The sequence below is a fragment of the Rattus rattus genome, chromosome 9 (genome assembly GCF_011064425.1).
Source record: "Rattus rattus isolate New Zealand chromosome 9, Rrattus_CSIRO_v1, whole genome shotgun sequence".
In the NCBI taxonomy this organism is placed as follows: Eukaryota; Metazoa; Chordata; class Mammalia; order Rodentia; family Muridae; genus Rattus; species Rattus rattus.
This window is the reverse complement of record NC_046162.1, coordinates 2,492,544-2,506,420: the sequence shown is the minus strand read 5'-3', so window position 1 is coordinate 2,506,420 and position 13,877 is coordinate 2,492,544. Positions and strand designations below refer to the sequence as shown.

At 51.1% G+C, this 13,877-nt stretch overlaps 2 protein-coding genes across 3 annotated transcripts in view; one reads left to right on the top strand and one right to left on the bottom strand.

The window, feature by feature from the left end:
• The first annotated feature begins 14 nt into the window (after nt 1–14).
• Gnptg (N-acetylglucosamine-1-phosphate transferase subunit gamma) lies at nt 15–5,913 on the top strand. The gene is made up of 11 exons (XM_032914461.1): nt 15–101; nt 185–242; nt 314–381; nt 4,393–4,447; nt 4,526–4,609; nt 4,689–4,782; nt 4,857–4,971; nt 5,051–5,133; nt 5,206–5,334; nt 5,425–5,506; nt 5,595–5,913. The coding sequence occupies exons 1-11, from the start codon at nt 50–52 to the stop codon at nt 5,690–5,692; spliced, it is 918 nt and encodes a 305-aa protein (XP_032770352.1). The 5' UTR covers nt 15–49; the 3' UTR covers nt 5,693–5,913.
• Unkl (unk like zinc finger) overlaps nt 5,891–13,877 on the bottom strand; it is a 46,623-nt gene continuing 38,636 nt past the window's right edge. Inside the window, exons 11-15 of one of the 2 annotated variants that reach the window (XM_032914459.1) lie at nt 11,636–11,719; nt 10,832–11,059; nt 9,882–10,084; nt 9,505–9,759; nt 5,891–8,555 (exon numbers count right to left, since the gene is read on the bottom strand). In XM_032914459.1, the coding sequence (XP_032770350.1) occupies nt 8,400–8,555; nt 9,505–9,759; nt 9,882–10,084; nt 10,832–11,059; nt 11,636–11,719 (926 nt within the window). In that variant the 3' untranslated portion in view covers nt 5,891–8,399. The remainder of the gene's footprint in view (nt 8,556–9,504; nt 9,760–9,881; nt 10,085–10,831; nt 11,060–11,635; nt 11,720–13,877) is intronic. The other variant, XM_032914460.1, reaches the window with a different exon arrangement.

Genomic DNA, 13,877 nt, shown 5'->3' with positions numbered 1-13,877 from the left:
TTAAGTCAGTTCCTGCTATCGCTCACGTGACCGTGCGACCCTGGGAGCGATGGCGGGGCGGCTGGCTGGCTTCCTGATGTTGCTGGGGCTCGCGGCGCAGGGTCAGTGGCTCCGCGCGCATAACCCCCCGCACGCCGGCGTCGCCCGCGCCTCTGCTTCCTGCTCACTGCCTCGCTCTCTGCAGGGCCTGCGCCGACACATGCCGGGAAGATGAAGGTGGTGGAGGAACCCAACACTTTCGGGTGAGCCCATCGCGGTCCTGCGGCTTGGGGGCCGGGCGTGGCTGGCTCTCCTGACCTTCTTTGTTCCATAGGCTGAATAACCCGTTCTTGCCCCAGGCAAGCCGACTTCAGCCCAAGAGAGAGCCTTCGGCTGTATCTGGTGAGCGCGGGAGGGTGCGGAGCTGGCCGAGGTGCTGACTGAGGGGGCCGAAGAAAGCCCTCTGTTCAGGAGGGAAGGGTGCCTTGGATGAAGGACTTTAATAATGTACTCGCTGGAGGCTTACATATTCGTCAAATTTGAGTGTTTTAAATGCTTGGGAGTATACACTGGAACTGCAATGTCCTCTCGCTCCCAGAGCTGGCGATTACCTAGGGCTAGGCAAGCAAGCGCTCAAGCCTTGTGCTACATCCCTTTTTGTGTTTTTAAGGCACAAAGAGACTTTCATAGTAGACTCAAGCTGACTTCCAACTTGTGATACTAAAGTCTTCACTTTCCATAGAGACCGATTAGGAGCTGCAGGGGTGTTGGGCATGAAGACTTAGCTGACAGCTGCACTCTGGGGATTTGATGACCCACTATCTGAGGTGTGCTGGGCACGATGGTTTGTAGTATTGATCCCTTGGAGAAGAGGTAGCCCACGGCTGGGGCTTCTGAAGCTGCGGAGAGCATTTACCAGTCTCCTCCAGCAGTGGACCAATCAGGCTCATCTGTTATCATCTTCTCTTTTTATAAGGTAACACTGTTTTGAGGGCAGTGTTGGGACAATCCTTAGAGACACAGGACTCCAAAGACCTGCTACCATCACAGTGTGTGTGCGTGCGTGTGTGCGCACGCATAGGATGTGGAGACTTCTCCAGTCTTCCAAACTAGCTTGTACCTTCCTTGGTTGGCTAGGAGGGGCCAGATGTTACCAGAAACCCAGTACTGCAGATTGATTTACTTACTTACTTATTTACTTAACTTTTTGGTAGAGAGTAATGTTAGAAAGAAAAAAAAAAAGAGTAGAGAGTGTACATGGACTGTCACAAGACTGTCACAATCCCAGCACTTGGAAGGCTATGGGAGGAGGATCATTAGTTCAAGACCAGGCTTGGGCTACACAGTCTTGTTCCAGGACAGTCTTGACATGAGAGAGGATGGAGAGGTGGGGAGAGGGGTGAGAGAAGCCTACTTGGTTGAAGGGTCATTCAGCATAGGAGGAGATGGGTTGCAATAAAATGCCTGCTTTCACAGGAGTGCTGCATCCTCACAGCCACTCTTGGCAACCCTGTGTTTTAGAGGAACTTGTCAGTTTCAGCTACATCTGTTGGTTGCATAACTGTTACTAATCATCCTATTTTTTTTGAGGTTGGTAGCAAATACCCCAACTTTTTTTTTCTCTAAGATTTATTTGTCTATGAGCACACTGTAGCTGTCTTCAGACACACCAGATCCCATCATAGATGGTTGTGAGCCACCATGTGGTTGCTGGGAATTGAACTCAGGACCTCTGGAAGAGCAGTTGGTGCCCCTAACCGCTGAGTCGGCTCCCCAGCCCCCAACTTTTATTTCTAGTTTTAATTATATAAATTTTTGCTTTCCCTAGTCAGTTTGGCTACAGTTCTTCTCACTTTATTTTTACTTAAACTTTTATTTTATTGAGTATTTTGCTTGTTTGCTGTGTACCATGTTGTGTGAAATATCTGTGCCAGAAGGCATTAGGTTTTCTAGAACCAGGGTTACAGATGGCTGTGAGACATCAGGTACATGCTAGGAACTGAGCCTGGGTCCTTTACAAAAGCAACAAGTGCTCATAAGCACCCAGCCATCTCTCCAGCCCCCTCGTTTTCACTCTGTGTGTAATGTATGTATTTGCGTGTGCCCGAGAGTGGAGGTCAGAGGTCAAAGTTGGGTGTCTTCCTCTATTGCTTCCCACCTGACTGAGTCAGGGTCTCTCACTGAATCTAAAGCTCAAGGATTTGGCTAGGCTTGTTGTCCAGCAATCCCCAGAGACCCCACCCATCTCCACCCCTCCAAGCACCGTTACTGGCATCCATGTAACACCGTGTGGCACCGAGGACCCACATTCAGTTCCTCATGCTCACACAGCATACACTTTTCTGAGTAATACTGGCACCAGCACCACACCCACCTGCTAGAGCATGAAACCACACCCAGCTTCCAAGTGTTAGCACTGCTATCTTTTCAGAGAACCAATTTTTTAAAAAAGTGATTCATTTTCTGTATATGAGTACACAGTAGCTGTCTTCAGACACACCAGAAGGCATCAGATCCCATTACAGATGGTTGTGAGCCACCATGTGGAATTGAACTCAGGACCTCTGGAAGAGCAGTCAGTGCTCTTAACCACTGAGCCATCTCTCCAGCCCCCAACTTTTCTTTATTATATGTAAGTACACTGTAGCTGTCTTCAGATACACCAGAAGAGGCATCGGATCTCTCTTTTTTTTTTTTTTTTCTTTTTTTTCGGAGCTGGGGACCGAACCCAGGGCCTTGCGCTCGCTAGGCAAATGCTCTACCGCTGAGCTAAATCCCCAACCCCCCAACTTTTCTTATTTTTTTCTCATATAGTGTCTGTTCCGCTCCTTCACTTCAGCCTGTGTGACATCAGCGGTAAGGTATATTTGCTTAGGAACAGCAGAGTCACTAGAACTTCAGAGTATGCACTTGAGGTCCTAGGTTGAGTCCCTGGTGTACTTCCTCAAAAAGGCAGCCATTTTCCTAAATTACAGAACCTGCAGGAGAATCAGTGGACCTGTCCTAGCAGGAACACCAAGTGAAAGCCACTCAGCCTGAATTGGGAGGACATCATACAACAGCTAGGTGGAGACAGGAATGACAATAAAGTAGCTAGCGACAGGGACGAGGAAGACCTGCTACTGGCTCTGGTTGTCGAGGCTGCAATAAAGAAGATCAAGGCGTAAGAACTGACTGTACCTCAGTGAATGAGCAGCCAGTTGGAGCACGTGACCAGAGATATGAATTACAAAGCTGGGCCTGAGAGGTACAGCAGTCCTCTCTTTATGAGGTTGCAGTTTAGATTTTCTTCCTTTCTTTTTTAAGATTTATTTATTATATGTAAGTACACTATAGCTGTCTTCAGACACACCAGAAGAGGGCATCAGATCCCATTACAGATGGTTGTGAGCCATCATGTGGTTGCTGGGAATTGAACTCAGGACCTCTGAAGAGCAGTCGGTGCTCTTAACCACTGAGCCATCTCTCCAACCCCTTTCTTTCTTTTTTAAGATTTATTTATTATATATAAGTGCACTGTAGCTGTCTTCATGACACCAGAAGAGGGCATCAGATCTCATTGCAGATGGTTGTGAGCCACCATGTGGTTGCTGGGAATTGAACTCAGGACCTTTGGAGGAGCAGTCAGTGCTCTTAACCACTGAGCCATCTCTCCAGCCCCTAGATTTTCTTTTTTAATTTTTTTATTCTTTGAGACAGGGTTTCGATGTGTTAACGATGCGTGTCCTGGAACTCCCTCTGTAAGCCAGGCTGGCCTTGAACTCATAAAGATCTGCCAGCCTCTGCCTCCCAAGTGCTGGAATTAAAAGTGTGTGCCACCACATCCAGTTCATTAATTTATAATTTTTGAGACAGGATCTCACTATGTAGCCTTGCGTGGCCTGAAACTTGCTGCGTAGATCAGGTTAGCCTCAGGCTCAGAGATCTGCTTGCCACTCCCTACCGAGTGCTGGGATTAAAGGCATGTTACTAAACCCCACACCAGCCTAAAATTCTAAACCTCCATGGTTGTCACATTAAATGTAAACATTTTAACTGAAAATTTAAAAACTCTCAGCTGGCTGTGGTGATTCATGAGACACACAGACATCCACACACTCCAACAGACCTTTCTCGGCTAGAGGATGGTCTTACCAATGGGTCTACAATTTTAGTCTGTGACTAGGTTTTGGAAGGTTATGGACAGCCTAGACCGACACTGAGCGCCTCCTCCACAGGAACAGGCATTGGAGTCCTGCCAGACCAGCAGTTCTGTGGTCTGGAGAGTCTTCCAGTCCCTAGGACTTAGGCCAGCCAGTCTAACATTCCCCATCATACAGGGAAAGGAACTTGATGCTTAGTGCCCCCGCCCACCTTGGCTTCTAGCTTTAGGGGCAGCAGAGACTCACACCTATGCCGTCTCCTCTCCCCCAGGGCCCCTGCACCTCTTCAGACTCGCTGGCAAGTGCTTCAGCCTAGTGGAGTCCACGTGAGTGCCAGGCAGGCAGGAGAGGGTGGAGAGGGTCGGGTGGAGCCCGCAGAGGCCCTGACGTGCCTGTGCCCCCAGGTACAAGTATGAATTCTGCCCTTTCCACAACGTGACCCAGCATGAGCAGACCTTCCGTTGGAACGCCTACAGCGGGATCCTTGGGTAAGCTGGGCTGGGCGGTGGCGGTAAGTCTGCCCCCTAGGCCCCCACATCATTGCTTTGCTGCCTCCCTTTCCCCCAGCATCTGGCATGAGTGGGAGATCGTCAACAACACCTTCAAGGGCATGTGGATGACTGATGGGGACTCCTGTCACTCCCGGAGCCGGCAGAGCAAGGTGAGGCCCATAGGGAGTGGAGGTGGCAGAGAGCAACCCCCTGCCTCCACCGGCCACTGAGGCTCTCTTTTCAGGTGGAGCTCACCTGTGGAAAGACCAACCGACTGGCCCACGTGTCTGAACCAAGCACCTGTGTCTATGCATTGACATTCGAGACCCCCCTTGTCTGCCATCCCCACTCTCTATTAGGTAGGCCTCTGGGTAGGGGGGGGTCCGGGGAAGGGGAGGGTAGGTAAGACTACAATGTGTGGCTCCTGCTGGTCTGTAGTGTATCCAACCCTGTCAGAGGCCCTGCAGCAGCGCTGGGACCAGGTGGAACAGGACCTGGCGGACGAGCTGATCACACCGCAGGTGGGTGCACACTCGTGGGGGGGAGGTCCCCTTTCCTATGCTACCAGGTACTCCTACCTCCTCCACCTTCAGGGCTATGAGAAGTTGCTGAGGGCACTTTTCGAGGATGCTGGCTACTTAAAGGTCCCAGGAGAAACCCACCCCACCCAGCTGGCAGATTCCAAGGGCCTGGGGCTTGAGACTCTGGACATTTGCAGAAAGGTAGAGTCTGGGGACAGAGGGAAGCTTACAGTGGGTTCCTGGTCTCCATAGCTCCCACCAGGGTTTGACCAGGCCGGCACTCTTGTCTAGGCACACACAGAGCTGTCACGGGAGGTACAAAGACTGACGAGTCTGCTCGAACAGCATGGAATCCCCCACACTCAGCCCACAGGTCAGTCTGCCTGCCCTGGTCAGCTGCCAGCCACACTTGGGCCTGCAGCTCTGGGGCAGATCTGTATCGATCTCTGTTGTTCTGGCAGAAACCACCCACTCTCAGCTCCTGGGTCAGCAGCTCCCTGTAGGTGAAATCTCAGAGCAGTTGCGGGGCGACCCAGGACTACGCGGGAACATCCTGTGAGCCAGGCGGCCATGAAGAACAGAAATGTCCTGAGCCTTGAGTGTCTTTTCAGAGAGAGGCCAAGTGTGGTCTCAGCAGAGTGCACCAAACTGGTGTGGTGTGGACATGGCTTCTTTTGGCATCTTCTAGGCCAGACAGTACCACTGACAAGAGGGACCTGCTGGCCAGCCTTCGTTGTGCCCAAAGATCCAGACAAAATAAAGATTCGAAGTTTTAATTAATTCCATACTGATAAAAAATAACTCCATGACTTCTGTAAACCATTGCATAAATGCTATTGTAAAAAAATTTAAACAAATGTTAACAACTTTAACAATTCACTAAAGTAATGGGTATGTATTATAAATATGACCATCTGGGTTAAGAAGATCCCATTCACATAACATTCTCAACTAATTTCTGAGAACAAATGCACACAAAGGCTTCCATAAGTTACTCCACATGCGCATCCACACTGCGGGGAGGCCTGCCAACCAGGTACACAAGACTTCGACACTATCATTTACTGTCACTATTTAACACTAGAGAGTTAGAAGACAACAGGCATCAGGACAATGGTGGGTCTCAGTTCCTAGACCCATGGCCCCACCTCCATTACCCACATATGGGCCTTAAGCCCCCCTCTCACTTCTTGGCCCTTCCCACCCAGGGTAGATCCTAGAAGCCTCGGCTCATGAGAGGTCTGGAATGGATGGGAAAAGTGGCCCCTTCTGGGAAGTTCTTTGGTCTTCCCCTCGCACCTGTCCTCAGAGCTCAGTCTGACTCCAGAAGAGCAGATGCTTGGGGAAGCTCCCCTCATGGGATGGAGCCCAGTGTGCACTACCTCCTGCCTCCCCAGCCATAACTGCCCCAGCCTCAGCCTGGAATGTCAGCCCAGGAGGAGTTAACCAGAGAAGTTTACATACAATCTAAAGCTTAATGCTTGTTACTGTTACAACTTGAAATTGTTCAGATGAGCTACCAATCACAAACACTGTCCTGTTACCACAGAGACCAAAGGCCTGACATGGGAAACAGTGCATAAATATGAATAAAAATAAACAATCTTAAACCATGGTAACAGTAGCACAAAATACACATGATCTAGGTATTGAGCTAATAAATCATTATCACTATAATTAAAAAACAAAAGTCACTGAAATCAGGTCAATAGTTACCTTATTAAGTAGTGGGCTAGCTGTGGAATGTTGAAGATCCATTTCCTTTAAAATGATAGGCTTTTTCTACCAGTCTGTCTTATATTAAAAAATGCTTTTAAATTTCCTACTATATTAAATACATTCTAATTTGGTCACTGATAAAAATGTTTTATCTAGTCACTTTGCACTTAAAAAATGCTATTAAAAGTCTTTGGCAAAGCCATAGGGAAGGAGAACCACTTCGAGGCCTGGGCAGAACCTGCAGGTAGGATACCTACCCTGTCTAGGTCTGCCACCATGGGCAGGGATCACCTGGACAGAGGTCTCCTCCCTAGATTTCCAGGAGCAGTCCCAGTCTTTACTATGGAGGGCTGAAGTCTCAGCAGACCTTGAGCCGTGGGCCAAGTTGTGAGCAGCGCCCCTGCCTTCGCTTGGAAGCTGATGGGTAAACTGCAGCGACGCTGTGGTTGCTGGTCGTGTGATGAGTTCCAGTAGTGTCTGGGTGTGCAGCTCAGGTACCGGATGTGTGCTAAACTCATGGCCTCGTGCCGCCGGGCACCTCTGCATCAGCTAGAGGTGAGGGTGGTCACAGTACCACAGACTGCAAGTCTCAGGGTCACAGCCCCTTTGTTCAGCACAAGCTGGGGCGCCCCAGGCGACGCAGAGGTCACAAAGCACCGTTGCCATTACAGACAGGACATCAGAGCACAGCTCCTCCCCGAGTAGACCTTGGACTCCTCTGAACGTCTGATTCCTCTGCTGCATTTTTCATTAGCATGAAATTGTCTTTCGAGGGAGAAGAAAAAACCCAATGAACCAATTCCTTCACTTCTCTTGCAAGGCACAGGCACTTGGAAGTGGCCACGGATCACATAAGTGCGTGACAGTTCTGGATATCACTCTGATACTGGAATATAAAACTCCACCTACATGTGCACTGGCACACGTTTAGGAAAATTAGTTCCTTCCATAAAATTAAGAACATCTAAATGTATATGTGTCTTTCAATAACCACTCTCTGCTTATAAATACTATTTGTTTGCACTTAATTTTAAAATGTAAAAATTCTAGTTCTTCACTACTGATAAATGTTCCTTTCCTAAATAGTTTCAGAATATGAAATCTAACATAGTTACCATTACTATGAGTTAACCACAAACTGATAGGAAACTTCAAGTTCACAGTATACTTATAAAGCTTCATGTTATCGCATATTAAAAACCATGACCTAGAAAGCAGCTTATACAATTTATAACGTCTAATTCCTCGGTTTACAAAGTGCTTTGACAAGGCCTGACCTCCCATTGGCCTGGCCACAGCAGCCTCAGGACTGGGGGCACCAAAAACATGCCACCTGCCTAGGGACAGGCAGTGGGTCTGGTGGTGCTTCAAAGGTGTTTTGATTAGTGGGACATGGTAGGGAAGAAAAGTATTATGAAAGGCTGTTGACAGCGGGCACGGACTCACATCCCGGCGTGGAGCTCTGGAGGCAAGTTCCGACTGCAGTGGCACATGGCATGCCCAGGTCTTTGTACTGCTCACCAGGGAAGGAATGGGTCTGGCTCTGGTTACCATGGGAGGGGCTGGCCCTTGCAGTAGGGGCACTCAGGGGTACTGGCTGCACATGGTTCGCATAAGACACGGTGCTGGCAGGGCCGCAGGACAGTGCCATGGGCCCGCTCCTGGCAGGCCACACACTGTTTGGCACGGAGTTGGAAGATCACCTGTGGGGAAGAGGAGGCCGGTAAGTGTGGGGAGCCAAGGTGGCCCTGACTGAATGTGTAGAGCAAGTGAAGTCCTGAGTGGATGTGTACAGCTGACACAGACATGACCAAAGCCTTTCAACAGAGGCCAGCTGTGGAATCAGCAAAGCCTTCCTCTGGTCCAAGGATGAATTAAAAGCTGACCAGTGTGTGCAGAAACTAGCAGGTACATGCACTTTCCTCCTCTCGGATGTCTGAGACTGCTCGCCTACAGGTCCTACTCTGTGTGCTGTACATAATAAACACCAAGACTCTGGGTCTCGGAGGTGGTAATATGGCTCAGTCAGTGCTGACACAGCCCACCTGCTCCCAGCTTTTCTGTGTCCACGTGTTGGTCCTTTAGTGTCTGTCCTTCTTTCCCTTGCTGCCCCTAGTCAGGTCAAGGTGCCAGGCTGTGCAGATCACACTGGGTAAGACCAAGCATACTATGGTATCAGAACAGTGCCACAATCCTTTGAGCGACAGGCCTGCGATGGACACTTGGCCAAGGACCCACAGGGGAAAGCAGTTAGTAGGAGACACTTGAGATGCCCCCAGCCCAGAGTGTGAGTGTGAGAGTGAGTGTGTGTTTGTACCCACATGCACAGGCACAGGTGTGTGCAGAGAACAGGGTCCGGAGGCAGTCACTACAGCCACAAGCAAGGCTGGAAGCAGGGTACCCTCAATAGGTACTAAGTGGGATCTTGTGGCTGAAAGTGGCCTAAGCGGGCAAGAGGTTTTATCTTGGAGACAAAAGTACATGTGGCAGTGGGACCTTGGCTCTGGTCAATGGGACACATTCAAGAAGCACCAACTAGTCCATGCAAGGAGCCAGGGAAGGAGAAGCAATGTCTGGGCAGGTCTCGGCCCCTCACTAGCTAGTCCCCTTTGCCCTCCCCTAAAGTGACAGCGACTACGTGGCAGGACTCACCCCATCCACAGCCTCCAAGTCCAATCGCAGCTGGTTCTGGAGAGAATGCAGCTTGGGGAGAGGGATGTCACTGATATCACCCAAGCTCCGAAGCCCTGGCAGTGAGGACAAACCCAGGCCCTCTAATTCTTCCTGCAGCTGCTTCACCTGGGCCTCCACCTCTTCTTTCCTCTGCAGGGCCAGCTGCCGGTCACTGTCCGCCACACGGGCTCTTTCCTTGGCCTCCTGAGCCTCTCTCTGCCAGGCATCACAGGCCTGAAACCCAAGACATCGTGCAGGAAGCGGCTATGCCTGGCGGTCCACATGCTCGCCTGCCCTGCCTGTGTAAACAACCCCTTTTCTTCCCTTGCCTTCCCAGCCTCCTTCCCCAGGCTTACCTGCTTCACCTGCTGCCAAGATTCTTCCCACTGCCTGATCTTCCTCTTGGCCTCATCCAGCTGTCGCCTGACCCGTGCCAGCTCAGCACTGTTTGGACTTGCACTTGAGGAAGCCGAAGGGCCAGAGTTCAGAATGGGGGATGGGCTAGGAGAGAAGCTGCCAGAAACAAAGTCCCAGATGCTCCCAGGGACGCCGTTCAAACCTGAGTTTAGGAGAAACAGGGATGATAAAGCTCATGCTGCACCCAAGGGCTGAGGTGCCTGCAGATGCTTCTGTCCCTTGTGGCCTGGCCACCCACCTTAGTACCCTGTAAGTCACTTGCTTATGACTGCTGAAGCCTCAGCTTCCGGACTGCTCCCCTACATGAGGCTCAGGAAGATCAGAGTGAGCAGAAAATTAGGTTTAGCGTTCCTAGCCCTAGCAGTCCTTATTTAGCAGATCCTGGAGGTTCAGCAGTGCTCTAGTTCTGAGGGCACTCAAGTATGTTAACTAGCAGTTAAGATGGACACATCCAGACGTGGGCACGTTCTGAGATATAACAGATCACAGCAGATGTAATAACTTCTTAGTAAAAATATGAGAGCAGAAGACAGAGTCCTGCTGCTCTGTCACACCAGCTTCCTCTCACAGCCTGCATCACACAATAAATCCCAGGTATACTGTGGGGACCCTAAGGTGGCTCCATGTATGGCTGGCTCAGAACCCCGAGTGAGCTGGCAAGGTTGTGATTGGGAGTGCTGTGAGAATGCCCAGCTGTGGGCAGCTAGCTGTCCATGGTAGACATGTTCCTCCACCCGACTATGTCACATAGGTTGGAGGAGTGGCTCCTCTCAAGACACAGATCTACAGAGGTGGGAGTTCTGCAGTCAGGAACACCTAGGACTGGATTGGACAGGGCCTATTCCAGGACCCAAAGCCGGCGGGGAGGGACCCACGCCCAGGCACGCACCTAAAGAGCTGTAAGATGAGGCTGCAGAGCCCAGCGTAGCCGGCTCCGACCGGAGGGGTGGTGGCTGCTGGGGGGGCGTCATGGCCGAGGAGACGAGTGGCCCCGACAGGGACTGGGAGAGCGAGCTGAGTGGGGAGGTGGACAGGGATGAGGACGAGTGCAAGGATGGCGAGCGGGGCAGGGAGCCCGGAATGGTGACGGGTGCTGAGCCTGCCAGCGACCTGGGACCTGGTGGGAGGAGGGAGGCTGAGTGAACAAGGGCAGGCAGGGCTTCTGTCATGGAACCACTTGCCCGTAAGCCTACAGGTCAGTAGCTAGGCAGCTACATACCAGGGATACCTAGGGGTAGGGTCACATCAGAGGAACCAGGCCAACACCCAGAGGGGTACAGTCATCAGACCCCCAAACTCGAGTGTCTTGGTAGTGGTCCTGGTAGAGCCAGGAACTCATTAGTATGGTCCTCACAGAACCACCAGGGCTCTAAGAGTCGATTTCTTTTGAAATGAGAGAAAATAACTTTCAGGATGAAGAAAATGATGTAATAACAGGAACCTCTCTCTATGCCACATGGAAGTAAAAACAACTTATGTTTCCTCGTGAGAGGCCCTGGCCAAGTCCAACAAAGGGGCTGCTTTGTCACACAGAGGTAAACTGAGGAAGCAGCAGGAAGCTGAGCCATACAGGCCAGTGGCAGAGGCGAGAAGGAGAGTCTCAGAAGAGGGTCCCAGCAGATGCCTCCTCCAACCCCACAGTGAGTCAGGCCGCATGCATGGAGACAAAAGGGCAGCTGAGCTCGGCACTCACCTGTCAGCCCAATGTCCTGCTCTTCTAAGTCTTTATCTAAGGACGCGATGTTTATGTCACTAAGACGAAGATCTAAGGCAGAACCTGTGAAATAAACCAGGCATTACCCACTCACTTCTCAGCCAAGAAGACAAAGCCTCTCTGAAGGAACCCCTGACCCCATACCCACCAACATGCGCCTAGCGGGAGCAAAGCAAACACCCTGCACCCAATGGCAGCACAAGGTAACTCTGCTGACCAACCAGGCTGCAGTCCCCTCCACAGCCAGAGGTGTTTCATCTGAACCACCCTTGCACAGCCACACCCACAGCTCTGTCCAAAGATGTTCTGCTTCAAAGGTTTTCTGGTTTTGTTTTGTTTGCCTTTTATTCTTTAAGACGGGATCTCACGCAGCTCATAACTGGCCTCAGTTCACTACGCAGCCGAGGATGACCTGAACCTCTGATCCTCTCGCCCTGCACCTCCCGAGTGCTGGGACCATGCAGGCATGTACCGCGGTGCCCAGCTGTTTCTCCTTTCACTTCTAACCGTTTGTTAAAATTTGACCAAGAAAATACATTCAACCATTAAAAATTTTACAGGAGGCCAATTCTGACAGGAAATGGTTCTGAGGCCATGTTAGGTTGAACACTAGGATAATGAACTCTGACACCGTGAGGACCTAAGACCAGGATCTGAGCCCCGAAACAGTCTCCTCAAAGGCAGGAGTTGCTGGGTGTGATAGAATACACCTTGAGCCCAGTACTACAGAAGCCAAGGCAGGAGAATCACTGTAAATTTGAGGCCAACTTAGTCTACGTAGTTTCAGGAGCAGGATGAGACCAGGACACACTCCACAGCCAGAGCAGGACTGCTATTCAGGGAACATGTAACGGAGAAGTTGGCACTCAGTGACAGCCATCTGAGGAGGGAGGAGGGACAGGACTGCTGTAGGAGCATGGCTGTGGGTTGTGCCACGTTCTCAATACAGCCATAGTAAAACGTAAGTATGTAGGAATCCTGCACTGAGAAGCAATGGGACTGCAGCTGCCACTGCTGTCTGGCACTGTGTCTGTGACCACTGTCTCTCCACTGCTGTCTGGCACTGTGTGTCTGTGACCACTGTCTCTCCACTGCTGTCTGGCACTGTGTGTCTGTGACCACTGTCTCTCCACTGCTGTCTGGCACTGTGTCTGTCTGTGACCACTGTCTCTCCACTGCTGTCTGGCACTGTGTCTGCTGTGACCACTGTCTCTCCACTGCTGTCTGGCACTGTGTGTCTGTGACCACTGTCTCTCCACTGCTGTCTGGCACTGTGTCTGTCTGTGACCACTGTCTCTCCACTGCTGTCTGGCACTGTGTCTGTCTGTGACCACTGTCTCTCCACTGCTGTCTGGCCCTGTGTCTGCTGTGACCACAGTCTCTCCACTGCTGTCTGGCACTGTGTCTGTGACCACTGTCTCTCCACTGCTGTCTGGCACTGTGTCTGTCTGTGACCACTGTCTCTCCACTGCTGTCTGGCACTGTGTGTCTGTGACCACTGTCTCCACTGCTGTCTGGCACTGTGTGTCTGTGACCACTCTCTCCACTGCTGTCTGGCACTGTGTGTCTGTGACCACTGTCTCCACTGCTGTCTGGCACTGTGTGTCTGTGACCACTCCTCCACTGCTGTCTGGCACTGTGTCTGTCTGTGACCACTGTCTCTCCACTGCTGTCTGGCACTGTGTCTGCTGACCACTGTCTCTCCACTGCTGTCTGGCACTGTGTGTCTGTGACCACTGCCACTGTGTGTCTGTCTGACCACTGTCTCCACTGCTGTCTGGCACTGTGTCTGTGTGACCACTGTCTCTCCACTGCTGTCTGGCACTGTGTCTGTCTGTGACCACTGTCTCTCCACTGCTGTCTGGCCCTGTGTGTCTGTGACCACTGTCTCTCCACTGCTGTCTGGCACTGTGTCTGTCTGTGATCACTGTCTCTCCACTGCTGTCTGGCACTGTGTCTCTGTGATCACTGTCTCTCCCCCACTCTGGCTCTTCACATACATCTGTGAAGTCTATGTATGGATGCTATGTGGTTCAGTGCTATCTCCACTGTTGGCTAAGGGCCCTTCAGTCCCCAAGAACTCAGAGTTCAACTTCAAGATAACACACATACTGTCTGTCGTGGCATTTGCTTGTAATCCCAGCAACTGGGAGGCAGGCAGAAGGATTGTGAATTCCAGGTTAGCCTGGGCTATGCTGTAAGCTAGCCCACCTCAAAAAAC